Source organism: Salvelinus alpinus, chromosome 26 (assembly GCF_045679555.1).
Source record: "Salvelinus alpinus chromosome 26, SLU_Salpinus.1, whole genome shotgun sequence".
In the NCBI taxonomy this organism is placed as follows: Eukaryota; Metazoa; Chordata; class Actinopteri; order Salmoniformes; family Salmonidae; genus Salvelinus; species Salvelinus alpinus.
In genome coordinates this window covers 31,628,304-31,645,017 of record NC_092111.1, presented here as the reverse complement: position 1 = coordinate 31,645,017, position 16,714 = coordinate 31,628,304, and the positions used below count along the sequence as shown (strand labels likewise).

Sequence of the window (16,714 nt, the reverse complement as noted above, 5' to 3'; positions counted from 1 at the left end):
AATGAGATGTAGGTCTATCAGGGCCTATAGGCTACCTGTCAGTTTACATCTTGTCTAGGCTACTGTAGATTATCCTGAAATGAGATGTAGGTCTATCAGGGGCTATAGGCTACCTGTCAGTTTACATCTTGTCTAGGCTACTGTAGATTATCCTGAAATGAGATGTAGGTCTATCAGGGGCTATAGGCTACCTGTCAGTTTACATCTTGTCTAGGCTACTATAGATTATCCTGAAATGAGATGTAGGTCTATCAGGGGCTATAGGCTACCTGTCAGTTTACATCTTGTCTAGGCTACTGTAGATTATCCTGAAATGAGATGTAGGTCTATCAGGGCCTATAGGCTACCTGTCAGTTTACATCTTGTCTAGGCTACTGTAGATTATCCTGAAATGAGATGTAGGTCTATCAGGGGCTATAGGCTACCTGTCAGTTTACATCTTGTCTAGGCTACTGTAGATTATCCTGAAATGAGATGTAGGTCTATCAGGGGATATAGGCTACCTGTCAGTTTACATCTTGTCTAGGCTACTGTAGATTATCCTGAAATGAGATGTAGGTCTATCAGGGGCTATAGGCTACCTGTCAGTTTACATCTTGTCTAGGCTACTGTAGATTATCCTGAAATGAGATGTAGGTCTATCAGGGGCTATAGGCTACCTGTCAGTTTACATCTTGTCTAGGCTACTGTAGATTATCCTGAAATGAGATGTAGGTCTATCAGGGGCTATAGGCTACCTGTCAGTTTACATCTTGTCTAGGCTACTGTAGATTATCCTGAAATGAGATGTAGGTCTATCAGGGCCTATAGGCTACCTGTCAGTTTACATCTTGTCTAGGCTATTGTAGATTATCCTGAAATGAGATGTAGGTCTATCAGGGCCTATAGGCTACCTGTCAGTTTACATCTTGTCTAGGCTACTGTAGATTATCCTGAAATGAGATGTAGGTCTATCAGGGGCTATAGGCTACCTGTCAGTTTACATCTTGTCTAGGCTACTGTAGATTATCCTGAAATGAGATGTAGGTCTATCAGGGGCTATAGGCTACCTGTCAGTTTACATCTTGTCTAGGCTACTGTAGATTATCCTGAAATGAGATGTAGGTCTATCAGGGGCTATAGGCTACCTGTCAGTTTACATCTTGTCTAGGCTACTGTAGATTATCCTGAAATGAGATGTAGGTCTATCAGGGGCTATAGGCTACCTGTCAGTTTACATCGTGTCTAGGCTACTGTAGATTATCCTGAAATGAGATGTAGGTCTATCAGGGGCTATAGGCTACCTGTCAGTTTACATCTTGTCTAGGCTACTGTAGATTATCCTGAAATGAGATGTAGGTCTATCAGGGGCTATAGGCTACCTGTCAGTTTACATCTTGTCTAGGCTACTGTAGATTATCCTGAAATGAGATGTAGGTCTATCAGGGGCTATAGGCTACCTGTCAGTTTACATCTTGTCTAGGCTACTGTAGATTATCCTGAAATGAGATGTAGGTCTATCAGGGGCTATAGGCTACCTGTCAGTTTACATCTTGTCTAGGCTACTGTAGATTATCCTGAAATGAGATGTAGGTCTATCAGGGGCTATAGGCTACCTGTCAGTTTACATCTTGTCTAGGCTACTGTAGATTATCCTGAAATGAGATGTAGGTCTATCAGGGGCTATAGGCTACCTGTCAGTTTACATCTTGTCTAGGCTACTGTAGATTATCCTGAAATGAGATGTAGGTCTATCAGGGGCTATAGGCTACCTGTCAGTTTACATCTTGTCTAGGCTACTGTAGATTATCCTGAAATGAGATGTAGGTCTATCAGGGCCTATAGGCTACCTGTCAGTTTACATCTTGTCTAGGCTACTGTAGATTATCCTGAAATGAGATGTAGGTCTATCAGGGGCTATAGGCTACCTGTCAGTTTACATCTTGTCTAGGCTACTGTAGATTATCCTGAAATGAGATGTAGGTCTATCAGGGGCTATAGGCTACCTGTCAGTTTACATCTTGTCTAGGCTACTGTAGATTATCCTGAAATGAGATGTAGGTCTATCAGGGGCTATAGGCTACCTGTCAGTTTACATCTTGTCTAGGCTACTGTAGATTATCCTGAAATGAGATGTAGGTCTATCAGGGGCTATAGGCTACCTGTCAGTTTACATCTTGTCTAGGCTACTGTAGATTATCCTGAAATGAGATGTAGGTCTATCAGGGGCTATAGGCTACCTGTCAGTTTACATCTTGTCTAGGCTACTGTAGATTATCCTGAAATGAGATGTAGGTCTATCAGGGCCTATAGGCTACCTGTCAGTTTACATCTTGTCTAGGCTACTGTAGATTATCCTGAAATGAGATGTAGGTCTATCAGGGGCTATAGGCTACCTGTCAGTTTACATCTTGTCTAGGCTACTGTAGATTATCCTGAAATGAGATGTAGGTCTATCAGGGGCTATAGGCTACCTGTCAGTTTACATCTTGTCTAGGCTACTGTAGATTATCCTGAAATGAGATGTTGGCCTATCAGGGCCTATAGGCTACCTGTCAGTTTACATCTTGTCTAGGCTACTGTAGATTATCCTGAAATGAAATGTTGGCCTATCAGGGGCTTTAGGCTACCTGCATCTATCTCAGCTAACCATGGCAAAATTTAATTACAATTATAAACCCAGATTTTAGTCTGTAGCCTATGCCTAGTCATTTACTTCCTGGTCTATGCTGACCATATATGTATTTCTATGTGTTTCTCATGCCTGCTTCCTGTGTGTTCTCTTCAACATCATCAGTTTGATGATCGGCTATTGCATCATTTCTGAACACTTAGATTAGATATTTTCTATGCAACTATTACTATTCTAATCACTCTGCATAGTGCCACACCAGTGCATAGTTTACTACTGCACAGTGGATCCTTAAGGTGTTTTCTGATTTGATTGAACAGAGAGAGAGAGAGAGGAAGACACTGGGGAGCGATAGAGAGAGAGGTTGACAGTGGAGAACGATAGATAGAGAGGATGACTGTGAGGAACGAAAGAGAGGACGACAGTGGAGACAGATAGAGAGAGAGGATGACTGTGGGGAACGATAGGGAGAGAGGATAACTGTAGCGAACGATAGAGACAGAGGATAACTGTGGGGAACGATATAGAGAGAGAGGATAACTGTGGGGAACGATAGAGAGAGAGGATAACTGTGGGGAACGATAGAGAGAGAGGATAACTGTGGGGAACGATAGAGAGAGGATAACTGTGGGGAACTATAGAGAGAGAGGATAACTGTGGGGAACGATAGAGAGAGAGGATAACTGTGGGGAACTATAGAGAGAGAGGATAACTGTGGGGAACGATAGAGAAAGGATAACTGTGGGGAACGATAGAGAGAGAGGATAACTGTAGGGAACGATAGAGAGAGAGGATAACTGTGGGGAACGATAGAGAAAGGATAACTGGGGAACGATAGAGAGAGAGGATAACTGTGAGGAACTATAGAGAGAAAGAATGACTGTGGGGAACGATAGAGAGAGGATAACTGTGGGGAACGATATAGAGAGAGGATAACTGGGGAACGATAGAGAGAGAGGATAACTGTGGTGAACTATAGAGAGAGAGGATAACTGTGGGGAACGATAGAGAGAGAGGATAACTGTGGGGAACTATAGAGAGAGAGAGATGATAACTGTGGGGAACGATAGAGAGAGAGGATAACTGTGGGGAACTATAGAGAGAGAGATGATAACTGTGGGGAACTATAGAGAGTGAGGATAACTGTGGGGAACGATAGAGCGAGAGGATAACTGGGGAACGATAGAGAGAGAGGATAACTGTGAGGAACTATAGAGAGAGAGGATAACTGTGTGGAACGATAGACAGAGGATAACTGTGGGGAACGATATAGAGAGAGGATAACTGGGGAACGATAGAGAGAGAGGATAACTGTGGTGAACTATAGAGAGAGAGGATAACTGTGGGAAACGATAGAGAAAGGATAACTGTGGGGAACGATAGAGAGAGAGGATAACTGGGGAACGATAGAGAGAGAGGATAACTGTGGGGAACGATAGAGAGAGAGGATAATTGTGGGGACTGTAGAGAGAGAGGATAACTGTGGGGAACTATAGAGAGAGAGATGATAACTGTGGGGAACTATAGAGAGAGAGGATAACTGTGAGGAACTATAGAGAGAGAGAGGATAACTGTGGGGAACTATAGAGAGAGGGGATAACTGTGGGGAACTATAGAGAGAGAGATGGTAACTGTGGGGAACTATAGAGAGAGAGGATAACTGTGAGGAACTATAGAGAGAGAGAAAAAAACTGAGGAACTATAGAGAGAGAGGATAACTGTGGGGAACTATAGAGAGAGAGAGGATAACTGTGAGGAACTATAGAGAGAGAGAAAAAAACTGTGAGGAACTATAGAGAGAGAGGATAACTGTGGGGAACTATAGAGAGAGAGGATAACTGTGGGGAACGATAGAGAGAGAGGATAACTGTGGGGAACGATAGAGAGAGAGGATAACTGGGGAACGATAGAGAGAGAGGATAACTGTGGTGAACTATAGAGAGAGAGGATAACTGTGGGGAACGATAGAGAAAGGATAACTGTGGGAAACGATAGAGAGAGAGGATAACTGGGGAACGATAGAGAGAGAGAAGATAACTGTGAGGAACTATAGAGAGAGAGGATAACTGTGGGGAACGATAGAGAGAGAGGATAACTCTGGGGAACGATAGAAAGAGAGGATAACTCTGGGGAACGATAGAGAGAGAGGATAACTGTGGGGACTGTAGAGAGAGAGGATAACTGTGAGGAACTATAGACAGAGAGGATAACTGTGGGGAACTATAGAGAGAGAGGATAACTGTGGGGAACGATAGAGAGAGAGGATAACTGTGAGGAACTATAGAGAGAGAGATGATAACTGTGGGGAACTATAGAGAGAGAGGATAACTGTGGGGAACTATAGAGAGAGAGATAATAACTGTGGGGAACTATAGAGAGAGGGGATAACTGTGGGGAACTATATAGAGAGAGATGATAACTGTGGGGAACTATAGAGAGAGAGGATAACTGTGAGGAACTATGGAGAGAGAGAAAAAAACTGTGAGGAACTATAGAGAGAGAGGATAACTGTGGGGAACTATAGAGAGAGAGGATAACTGTGAGGAACTATAGAGAGAGAGGATAACTGTGGGGAACTATAGAGAGAGAGGATAACTGTGAGGAACGATAGAGAGAGAGGATAACTGTGAGGAACTATAGAGAGAGAGGATAACTGTGAGGAACGATAAAGAGAGAGGATAACTGTGAGGAACTATAGAGAGAGAGGATAACTGTGGGGAACTATAGAGAGAGAGGATAACTGTGAGGACCTATAGAGAGAGAGGATAACTGTGGGGAACTATAGAGAGAGAGGATAACTGTGAGGAACGATAGAGAGAGAGGATAACTGTGAGGAACTATAGAGAGAGAGGATAACTGTGAGGAACGATAAAGAGAGAGGATAACTGTGAGGAACTATAGAGAGAGAGGATAACTGTGGGGAACGATAGAGAGAGAGGATAACTGTGGGGAACGATAGAGAGAGAGGATAACTGGGGAACGATAGAGAGAGAGGATAACTGTGGTGAACTATAGAGAGAGAGGATAACTGTGGGGAACGATAGAGAAAGGATAACTGTGGGAAACGATAGAGAGAGAGGATAACTGGGGAACGATAGAGAGAGAGAAGATAACTGTGAGGAACTATAGAGAGAGGGGATAACTGTGGGGAACGATAGAGAGAGAGGATACCTCTGGGGAACGATAGAAAGAGAGGATAACTCTGGGGAACGATAGAGAGAGAGGATAACTGTGGGGACTGTAGAGAGAGAGGATAACTGTGAGGAACTATAGACAGAGAGGATAACTGTGGGGAACTATAGAGAGGATAACTGTGGGGAACCATAGAGGGAGAGGATAACTGTGGGGAACTATAGAGGGAGATGATAACTGTGGGGAACGATAGAGAGAGAGGATAACTGTGAGGAACTATAGAGCGAGAGGATAACTGTGGGGAACTATAGAGAGAGAGGATAACTGTGGGAAACTATAGAGAGATTTGATAACTGTGGGGAATGATAGAGAGAGAGGATAACTGTGAGGAACTATAGAGCGAGAGGATAACTGTGGGGAACTATAGAGAGAGAGGATAACTGTGGGAAACTATAGAGAGAGATGATAACTGTGGGGAATGATAGAGAGAGAGGATAACTGTGGGGAACGATAGAGAGAGAGGATAACTGTGAGGAACTACAGAGAGAGAGATGATAACTGTGGGGAACTATAGAGAGAGAGGATAACTGTGGGGAACTATAGAGAGAGAGATAATAACTGTGGGGAACTATAGAGAGAGGGGATAACTGTGGGGAACTATAGAGAGAGAGATGATAACTGTGGGGAACTATAGAGAGAGAGGATAACTGTGAGGAACTATAGAGAGAGAGAAAAAATCTGTGAGGAACTATAGAGAGAGAGGATAACTGTGGGGAACTATAGAGAGAGAGGATAACTGTGAGGAACTATAGAGAGAGAGGATAACTGTGGGGAACTATAGAGAGAGAGGATAACTGTGAGGAACGATAGAGAGAGAGGATAACTGTGAGGAACTATAGAGAGAGAGGATAACTGTGAGGAACGATAAAGAGAGAGGATAACTGTGAGGAACGATAAAGAGCAGCCTATGGCAACACCACAGACGTGTAGGCTGCAGCATTACCACTAGACCAGCCAGGCCACTGCCCAGTAACCTCTATGTAACCTGTGTGTGACCTTTATGTGACCTCAGTGTGTTGTGTCGTAGGATCAAGGTGAACGACCAGATTGTGGAGGTGGACGGCACCAGTCTGGTGGGAGTGACCCAGAGCTTCGCTGCCTCCGTCCTGAGGAACACCCAGGGAGTGGTCAGGTAATACCAACAGTGACATTCATAAAACAATATATTTAATTTCTTTATCCAGAAGAGTCCAAGGTACCACAAAGTGGCATAAACCACAGCAGTCATGGTCATGAGAGAACAAGGACAGAGCCGCGCCTACTCTGGGGTCTCTCTCTCTACTTCTCTACCTCTCTCTACCTCTCTCTAACTCTCTCTACCTTTCTCTACCTCTCTCTAACTCTCTCTACCTCTCTCTACCTCTCTCTAACTCTCTCTACCTCTCTCTACCTCTCTCTACCTCTCTCTAACTCTCTCTACCTTTCTCTACCTCTCTCTACCTCTCTCTAACTCTCTCTACCTCTCTCTACCTCTCTCTACCTCTCTCTACCTCTCTACCTCTCTCTACCTCTCTACCTCTCTCTACCTCTCTCCACCTCTCTCTACCTCTCTCTACTTCTCTCTACCTCTCTCCACCTCTCTCTACCTATCTACCTCTCTCCATCTCTCTCCACCTCTCTCTACCTCTCTCTACCTCTCTCCTCTCTCCACCTCTCTCCACCTCTCTCTACCTCTCTCTACCTCTCTCCACCTCTCTCCACCTCTCTCCACCTCTCTCTACCTCTCTCCACCTCTCTCCATCTCTCTCTACCTCTCTCTACCTCTCTCTACCTCTCTCCACCTCTCTCTACCTCTCTCCACCTCTCTCTACCTCTCTCTACCTCTCTCCACCTCTCTCCATCTCTCTCCACCTCTCTCTAGCTCTCTCCACCTCTCTCTACCTCTCTCTACCTCTCTCCACCTCTCTCCACCTCTCTCCACCTCTCTCTACCTCTCTACACCTCTCTCTACCTCTCACCTCTCTCTACCTCTCACCTCTCTCTACCTCTCACCTCTCTCTACCTCTCACCTCTCTCTCTACCTCTCTCTACCTCTCTCCATCTCTCTCTACCTCTCTCTACCTCTCTACCTCTCTCTACCTCTCTCCACCTCTCTCTACCTCTCTCTACTTCTCTCTACCTCTCTCCACCTCTCTCTACCTATCTACCTCTCTCCATCTCTCTCCACCTCTCTCTACCTCTCTCTACCTCTCTCTACCTCTCTCCACCTCTCTCCACCTCTCTCTACCTCTCTCTACCTCTCTCCACCTCTCTCCACCTCTCTCCACCTCTCTCTACCTCTCTCCACCTCTCTCCACCTCTCTCTACCTCTCTCTACCTCTCTCTACCTCTCTCCACCTCTCTCTACCTCTCTCCACCTCTCTCTACCTCTCTCTACCTCTCTCCACCTCTCTCCATCTCTCTCCACCTCTCTCTACCTCTCTCCACCTCTCTCTACCTCTCTCTACCTCTCTCCACCTCTCTCCACCTCTCTCCACCTCTCTCTACCTCTCTACACCTCTCTCTACCTCTCACCTCTCTCTACCTCTCACCTCTCTCTACCTCTCACCTCTCTCTACCTCCCACCTCTCTCTACCTCTCACCTCTCTCTCTACCTCTCTCTACCTCTCTCCACCTCTCTCTACCTCTCTCCACCTCTCTCTACCTCTCTCCACCTCTCTCCACCTCTCTCTACCTCTCTCTACCTCGCACTACCTCGCACTACTTCTCTCTACCTCTCTCTCTCTCTCTCTCTCTCTCTCTCTCTACCTCTCTACCTCTCTCTCTCTACCTCTCTCTCTCTACCTCTCTATCTCTCTACCTTTCTATCTCTACCTCTTTACAGCTCAGTCTTTCTATTGCTCTCTCTCTCTCTATCTCTCTACCTCTACCTCTATCTCTCTACCACTCTCTATATCTCTCTACCTCTATCTCTCTACCTCTTTACAGCTCAGTCTTTCTATTGCTCTCTCTCTCTCTCTCTCTCTCTCTCTCTCTCTCTCTCTCTCTCTCTCTCTCTCTCTCTCTCTCTCTCTCTCTCTCTCTCTCTCTCTATCTCTCCCTCTACCCTCTACCTCTATCTCTCCACCTCTCTACCACTCTCTACATCTCTCTCTCTACCTCTTTACAGCTCAGTCTTTATATTGCTCTCTCTCTCTCTATCTCTCTATCTCTCTACCTCTCTACCCCTATCATCTCTCAACCTCTCTACCACTCTCTATATCTCTCTACCTCTATCTCTCTACCTCTTTACAGCTCAGTCTTTCTATTGCTCTCTCTCTCTATCTCTCCCTCTATCTCTCTACCTCTCTACCTCGCTACCACTCTCTATATCTCTCTACCTCTCTCTAACTCTATCTCTCTACCTCTTTACAGCTCAGTCTCTCTCTCGCTCTCTCTGTCTCTCTCTCTCTCTCTCTCTCTCTCTCTCTCTCTCTCTCTCTCTCTCTCTCCCTCTCTGTCTCTCTCTCTCTTCCTCTCTGTCTTTCTCTCCCTCTCTCTCTGTCTCTCTCTCTCTCTCTCTCTGTCTCTCTCTCTCCCTCTCTCCCTCTCTCTCTATTCAATTCAATTTCAATGTAAGGGATTCATACATATCGGTTGTATTTACAATGGTGTTTGTTCTTCACTTGTTGCCCTTTTCTTGTGGCAGCAGGTCACACATCTTGCTGCTGTGATGGCACACTGTGGAATTTCACCTAATAGATATGGGAGTTTATTAAAATTGCATTTGTTTTGGAATTCTTTGTGGATCTGTGTAATCTGAGGGAAATATGTGTCTCTAATATGGTCATACATTTGGCAGGAGGTTAGGAAGAGCAGCTCTGTTTCTACCTCATTTTGTGGGCAGTGGGCACATAGCCTGTCTTCTCTCTCTCTCTCTCGCTCTGTCTCTCTCTCTGTCTCCCCTCTCCCCCCCCCCCTCTCTCTCTCCCCTCTCTCTCTCTCTCTCCCTCTTTCCCCTCTCTCTACCTCCCAGTCTCTTTCTATTGCCCTCTCTCAATTCAATTAAAAGGGCTTTATTGGCATGGGAAACGTGTTTGCATTGCCGAAGCAAGTGGAATTCCACCTAGAATTGGTGTTCCAAAAAAGGTCCAGTTGCCAGGACAACAAATACAAAATTCTATCTCGACACCGTTGCCCTAGAGCACACAAACAACTATACACACCTCGGCCTAAACATCAGCTCCACAGGTAACTTCCACAAAGCTGTGAGCTATCTAAGAGACAAGGCAAGAAGGGCCTTCTACTCCATCAAAATAAACATACAATTTGAATCCCAATTAGGAGCTGCCATAAAAGACTTGAATCAGTTATACAACCCATTGCCCTCTATGGATGTGAGGTCTGGGATCCGCTCACCAACTAAGAATTCACTAAATGGGACACACATCAAATTGAGACTCACGCATACAAAATTCTGCAAAAACACCTTCCGTGTACAACGTTAAACACCAAATAATGCTTGCAGAGCAGAATTAGGACGATTCCCGCTAATTATGAAAATCCAGAAAAGACCAATTAAATTCTACAACCAACTAAAAAGAAGCGATTCTCCATAACAAAGTCCTCACCTATAGAGAGGTGAACATGGAGATATGTCCCCTCAGCCAGCTTGTAAGGGGACTCTCTTGACAAACACAAACAGACCCCACAGAGCCACAGGACAGCAACACAATTAGACCCAACCAAATCATAAGAAAACAAAAATAAAATTTCTTGAAACATTGGAAAGATTCAACAAAAAAACAGAGCAAACTGGAATGTTATTTGGCCCTTAACAGGGAGTACATAGTAGCAGAATATCTGACCACTGTGACTGATCCATAATGAAGGAAGCTTTGACTATGTACAGACTCAGAGCGGTCGCTATCGCACCTGGCTCTCAAGAGAAGACAGGCTATGTGCACACTGCCCACTAAATGAGAATGGAAACAGAGCTGCTCTTCCTAACTTACTACCAAATGTATGACCATATTAGAGACATATATTTCTCAGATTACACAGATCCACAACGAATTTGAAAACAAATCAGACATTGATAAACTCCCATATCTATGAGGTGAAATACCAGTGTGCATCACAACAGCAAGGTGTGTGACATGTTGCCACAAGAAAAGGGAGCACAAACAACATTGTAAATACAACCTATTTTTATCTGTTAATTTATTTTCCCTTTCATACACATTGTCACAACACTGTACATAGCCAATAATATAACATTTGAAATGTCTATATTCTTTTAAAACTGAGTGTAATTTTTACTGTTTATTTCAGATTGTCCTGTAGTTCATTCAATGTAATTGGAGAATCCAGAGGGTTCTGGTAGTCTTTAATAGTTGACTCTAAGATTTGTATATGTTTTTGCTGTTTGTTCTTTGCTATAGAGCCAATACGATTGGAGAAGTGGTTTATCCATACATCGCAGTAGACGTTGTTTAGTGTGTTCCAATTTTCCCAGAAGTGGTTAGATTCTATGGATTCTTCAATTACATTGAGCTGATTTCTGACGTGCTGTTCTTTCTCTTTTCGTAGTGTATTTCTGTATTGTTTTAGTGTTTCGCAATAGTGCAGGCGTAGACTCAGGTTTTCTGGGTCTCTGTTTTTTTGGATGGACACGTTCCTCAAGTCCTTTCTTAGTTTTTTGCATTCTTCATTAAACCATTTGTCTTTATTGTTTATTTTCTTAGGTCGTCTGCTTGAAATGTTTAGATTTGATAGAGAAGCTGAGAGGTCAAATATACTATTTAGGCTTTCTACTGTCAGGTTTACACCTTCACTATTACAGTGGAATGTTTTGTCCAGGAAGTTGTCTAAAAGGGATTGAATTTGTTGTTGCCTAATTGTTTTTTGGTAGGTTTCCACACTACATTCCTTCCATCTATAGCATTTCTTAATGTTACTCAGTTCCTTTGGCTTTGATGCCTCATGATTGATTATTGCTCTGTTCAAGTAGACTGTGATTTTGCTGTGATCTAATAGATGTGTCAGTGGGCTGACTGTGAACGCTCTGAGAGACTCTGGGTTGAGTTTGGTGATAAAGTAGTCTACAGTACTGCTGCCAAGAGATGAGCTATAGGTGTACCTACCATAGGAGTCCACTCGAAGCCTACCATTGACTATTCATTTTTTATTTTTTATTTAACCTTTATTTAACTAGGCAAGTCAGTTAAGAACAAATTCTTATTTTACAATGACAGCCTACCCCGGCCAAACTCTCCCCTAATCTGGACGACGCTGGGCCAATTGTGCGCCACCCTATGGGACTCCCGATCACGGCCGGTTTTGATACTGCCCGGGATCAAACCAGGGTCTGTAGTGACGTCTCTAGTACTGAGATGCTGTACCACTCGGGAGACTTTAATGTATTTTAGAATAACGCTGTGAAGAGGGTCTGAATACTGAGTACTTTCCCAGTGTACTGGAGCTAGCACACAGGAGGACATGTGTTTCTAACCAGATGTAAAATGCTCCTGTTTTCAACCTATTAGGCTTAGGTCTGATCTATACCAAATGATCATACCCCCTGAGTCCCTTTCCTGTTTTATGACTGGTAGTTTGGTGGATGGGACTACCAGCTCTCTGTAACCTAGAGGTCAACCAGTGGGCATAGGCCTGATCCGGGGGCCTATATAGGATGTGACCAGGGTTGGTTTGGGGGGGTGGAGGCATGGCTGATGATGCTGTGGTCTGGGTGTATGTCCTCTGGGGGGGAAGTCTCGTGGGTCTGGGCGGGGTGCTCATCGCTCTGTTGCTGCTGTGTGAGGTGCTGGGACTGTGGTTGAGAGCGATGTCTTTCAAGGTCCTGGCAAAGTTGGGGTCCGTGGTCTTGTTGAGGTGTACCTGGTCATAGAGGCTGTCCAAATCCAGGGTGGGGGGATGGGCCAGGGAAACAATGGGTTTTGAGTGAGACACAGTCATGGGAAATGCTTGCATTCACCTCTCTCTCTCTCTTTTTCACTCTCTACCTCCCACTCTTTCTATTGCTGTCTCTCTCTCACCCTCTCTCTGGTCTGTTTCGTTAAAACTGCTTTGTTAGAGGAGCATAACTCAGTGTACAGCTACAGTAGTCTGTCGTATAGTTGTTCTTTCTGCACATAAAACATTATGTATGTGTCCCCCTAACTGTGATTCTCTTACAGAACCTTTTCTCTTAAGCTCTGAGCTCACTGAGAAAGTGCTGTTTACATTATGTTTTGCCTTATAGAGGAAAGGGGGCCATTTTGTCTCCAAACTTAACCCAACGCACTGTTTGTTTTCAAACTGCAGACCACCAAAACTGCTACACCAACACAGAACATAGCCTGCATGTGAAAAAAGTTTTGCCGGACCCCCACTCATGCCACATTAGCATAATGTAAATAGAGTGGAAATATGTCTGGGAAGAATGTATCATTGTGAGAGAGGAGCAGTGGACAGCAGGCCTCCGCTCCACAGAGCAGAGCACTCTTCTCCCAAACAATAGAAGAGCACAGCATGGAAGAGAAGTGCTTTATTAATAACCCCCCTCCCAGCATGCTTCAGTTAGGCTCCCTCTCTCTTTCAGTCCTCTCTCTCCCTCTCTCTTTCAGTCCTCTATGTCTCTCCCTCTCTCTTTCAGTCCTCTCTCTTTCACTCTTTCAGTCCTCTCTCTTTCTCTCTTTCAGTCCTCTCTCTCCCTCTCTCTTTCAGTCCTCTCTCTCCCTCTCTTTCAGTCCTCTCTATCGCTCTCTTTCAGTCCTCTCTCTCTCCCTCTCTCTTTCAGTCCTCTCTCTCTCCCTCTCTCTTTCAGTCCTCTCTCTCTCCCTCTCTCTTTCAGTCCTCTCTCTCCCTCTCTCTTTCAGTCCTCTCTCTCCCTCTCTTTCAGTCCTCTCTCTCTCCCTCTCTCTCAGTCCTCTCTCTCTCCCTCTCTCTCAGTCCTCTCCCTCTTGCTCTTTGTGTCCTCTCTCTCTCTCTCCTTCTCTCTTTCAGTCCTCTCTCACTCCCCCTCTCTCTTTGAGTCCTCTCTCACTCTCCCTCTATCTTTCAACCCTCTCTCACTCTCCCTCTCTCTTTCAGTCCTCTCCCTCCCTCTTTTGCTCTTTTTGTCCTCTCTTATATAGTGTTAAGTTTTTCTCTCTCTCCCCCTCTGTTGGTTTACTCCCCTCTGCATTATTATTATTATATCACTCTGTCATCTATCACAGACAAGATTACCAGGATTAAACAGCGTTTTATTTATGTTAACCACACAGAGGTTAGCCTGTGAGTAACCTTCCATCTAAAGAGCACTAATATTATTGTAAATATTACAAATGGAATTCTATTGATTCCATACTGCCGCTGCAATCTCTCAGGGACTTGTGTACCGAATGACACCCTAGTCCCTATATAGTGCACTACTTTTGACCAGAGCCCTATAGGGAATAGGGTGCCATTATTAGGGAAGCCATATCTGCTTAATGGTGTGAATGGTGATGAGGGCTGGAGAGGAAGGATGTGTCAAACTCTATTGCAGCATATTGTTCCCCAAGCAGCTGTTTACTGAGACAATATTGATTGAAGCATGAACAGCAGCTAAGAGAGAAAGTGAAAAATAGCACACATTTTCCTTCTTTCTCTCTTCTCACTTCTTCTCTTCTGATCTGTTCTCTCCTCTTCTCTCCTCTGATCTGTTCTCTCCTCTTCTCTCCTCTCTATCTCTCCTTTTTCATTCACTCTCTTCTTCCTCCTGTTCAGTAAATCTCTCTCCCTCTCCTCCCTGGGTTTGATCGCCCTGTGTCCCAGATTTGCCATTTCAACTCAATTTAACCCTGACTTACGACATCATCCAGGTCTCTGAAACCATACGAGTAAGATTTCACTGGTCACCACATGAAACCATAATCGCATTATGGTAAAAAAAGAAGAACAATCTATATTTATGAGCCAGATATTAAAACACAGCACAATATGAAACTAACATCCCACAATGGTTGACAGAGGGCATATCCGTTGTGTGAGGAAGTTAAGTGCGGACATCCCTCAAATCCCTAACCCTGTGCGTCCCACATGGCACCCTATTGCCTATGTAGTGCACTACTTTTGACCAGAGCCCTATGGGCCCTCGTCAAAAGCAGTAAGGGAAGGGAATAGTGTGCCATTAGAGAAGCAGCCCGTGTCTGTCAACATAGCAGCTCCTAATGGACTAGACACGTTCTCTGCATTATGGCTGTTGTTCCCAGAGCAGTGGGAGGCAGGGTGGAAACCCCCTGCATGTTGCTTCTCCGGGAATGCAGAAACTGTTTCCAGGTCAGCTGCTAGATGGAGAGATGGCCGTGATTGTGATTCCGCTCTGTTGTTGCTTTAGATGTAGCTCAACGTTAGCCTCTGGACTGTGGAGCGTATAGCACTGTAGCTCTGTAATCAGCATGCCCACTCCGGATGATTAGAGACTCAGTCAAATATGCTCTCCCGCTGAGATAGAGGGATCCATCTTGGAGTAAACGAGAGAGAAACCAAAGATGTGTTTTTGCCTCCTGTATACTGGTTGGTAGAGAGCGAACATGGGAAGAGGTGACCTGGCGTTCACAAATCTATTACTGAATGACATAAAGACCATCCCAAACACTGGATTTGGGTTTTGGAGGTTTGAGTCAGAGTTAGCAAGATACTGCCAGAATAAATATATACATTCAATGTTGTTATAAACTGGACAAAGTGGATTAATTAAAAAGTGAATGTTCCTAATAATAGTAGTAGTGGAAATGGGATTACCACTAACAGCAAATACAACAACAATATTAATGAGAATGCCTGTGACGACCAGTCTCTATAGCCAGACTGCTCACTGAGTCTGTACCTAGTCAGTGTTTTCCTCAGTTTTCTATCAGTCACAGTGGTCAGATAGTCTGCTACCATGTACTGTCTGTTTAGAGACAAATAGCATTGAAGTTGACTTAGATTTTTTGTGGTGTCTTTCCAATAGGTGAGTGCTGTCCTGAGGCTCTATGTAGTTGGTTTGGGCTAGTGATCTGAGCATCAGAACCGGCTGAGGGGACTCTTCTCTTGTTTCATCTCTTGACATTGTAGGGCTGTGTGATGATATGTTTCAGGGATGCTTATATGTTCTATTCTAATAAGGAGGGCTATTGGCCCAATTCTGCTCTACATGAGTTATTTGGAGGTTTTCTTTGCACTTCAAAACTCTGCATGCAGTATTTTGATTAGATGTTTGTCCCATTTGGTAAATTCATTGTTAGAGAGGGGACCCCATACTTCGCTGCCATTTTGAGCCAGATTCTAATTGGAATTTCCATTTTAATGTTGCTTATAATGACACAGAATGCTCTTGCTTTGTCTCTCAGCTCGTTCACAGCCATGTGAAGCTACCTGTGTTGCTGATATTTAGTCCTAGATACGTGTCGTTTTTGGTGTGTTCTAATAGAACTGTGTCCAAATAGAATTGATGTTTGTGATCCTGATTTCCGGACCTCTTTTGGAATATTCGATTTGTTTTTTTTTGGTTATCTGTCAGAACCCAGGTCTAACAGAACCTGTGCAGATGATCTAGGTGCTGCTGTAACTCCTTAGTGGGAGACCACAGCACCAGGTCATCTGCGTACAGCAGACACTTGATTTCAGTGTTGTGTAAGGTGAGAACAGGTGCTGCAGATTCTTCTAATGTTTTTGCCAATTCATTAATGTAGATGTTAAACAGTGTTGAACTTGAGCAGCAGGTATGGTATGGTAGGGTATGGCAGGGTGGGGTAGGGTAGGGTGGGGTATGGTAGGGTGGGGTATGGTATGGTAGTGTGGGGTATGGTAGGGTGGGGTATGGTAGGTCAGGGTGGGGTATGGTAGGGTGGGGTATGGTAGAGGACGGTATGGTAGTGTAGGGTGGAGTATGGTGGGGTATGGTAGGGTATGGTAGGGTATGGTAGAGGATGGTATGGTCTGATAGGGTATGGTAGAGTATGGTAGGGTGGGGTAGGGTAT

General features: G+C 44.5%; 1 protein-coding gene across 4 annotated transcripts in view; it reads left to right on the top strand.

The window, feature by feature from the left end:
- ppp1r9a (protein phosphatase 1, regulatory subunit 9A) overlaps positions 1-16,714 on the top strand; it is a 108,250-nt gene that overhangs the window by 47,782 nt on the left and 43,754 nt on the right. For 2 of the 4 annotated variants that reach the window (XM_071368773.1, XM_071368771.1), the window contains exon 5: positions 6,831-6,935. In XM_071368773.1, the coding sequence (XP_071224874.1) occupies positions 6,831-6,935 (105 nt within the window). Of the gene's footprint in view, positions 1-6,815; positions 6,936-16,714 lie in introns of all 4 variants that reach the window. The other 2 variants (XM_071368772.1, XM_071368770.1) reach the window with 1 other exon arrangement.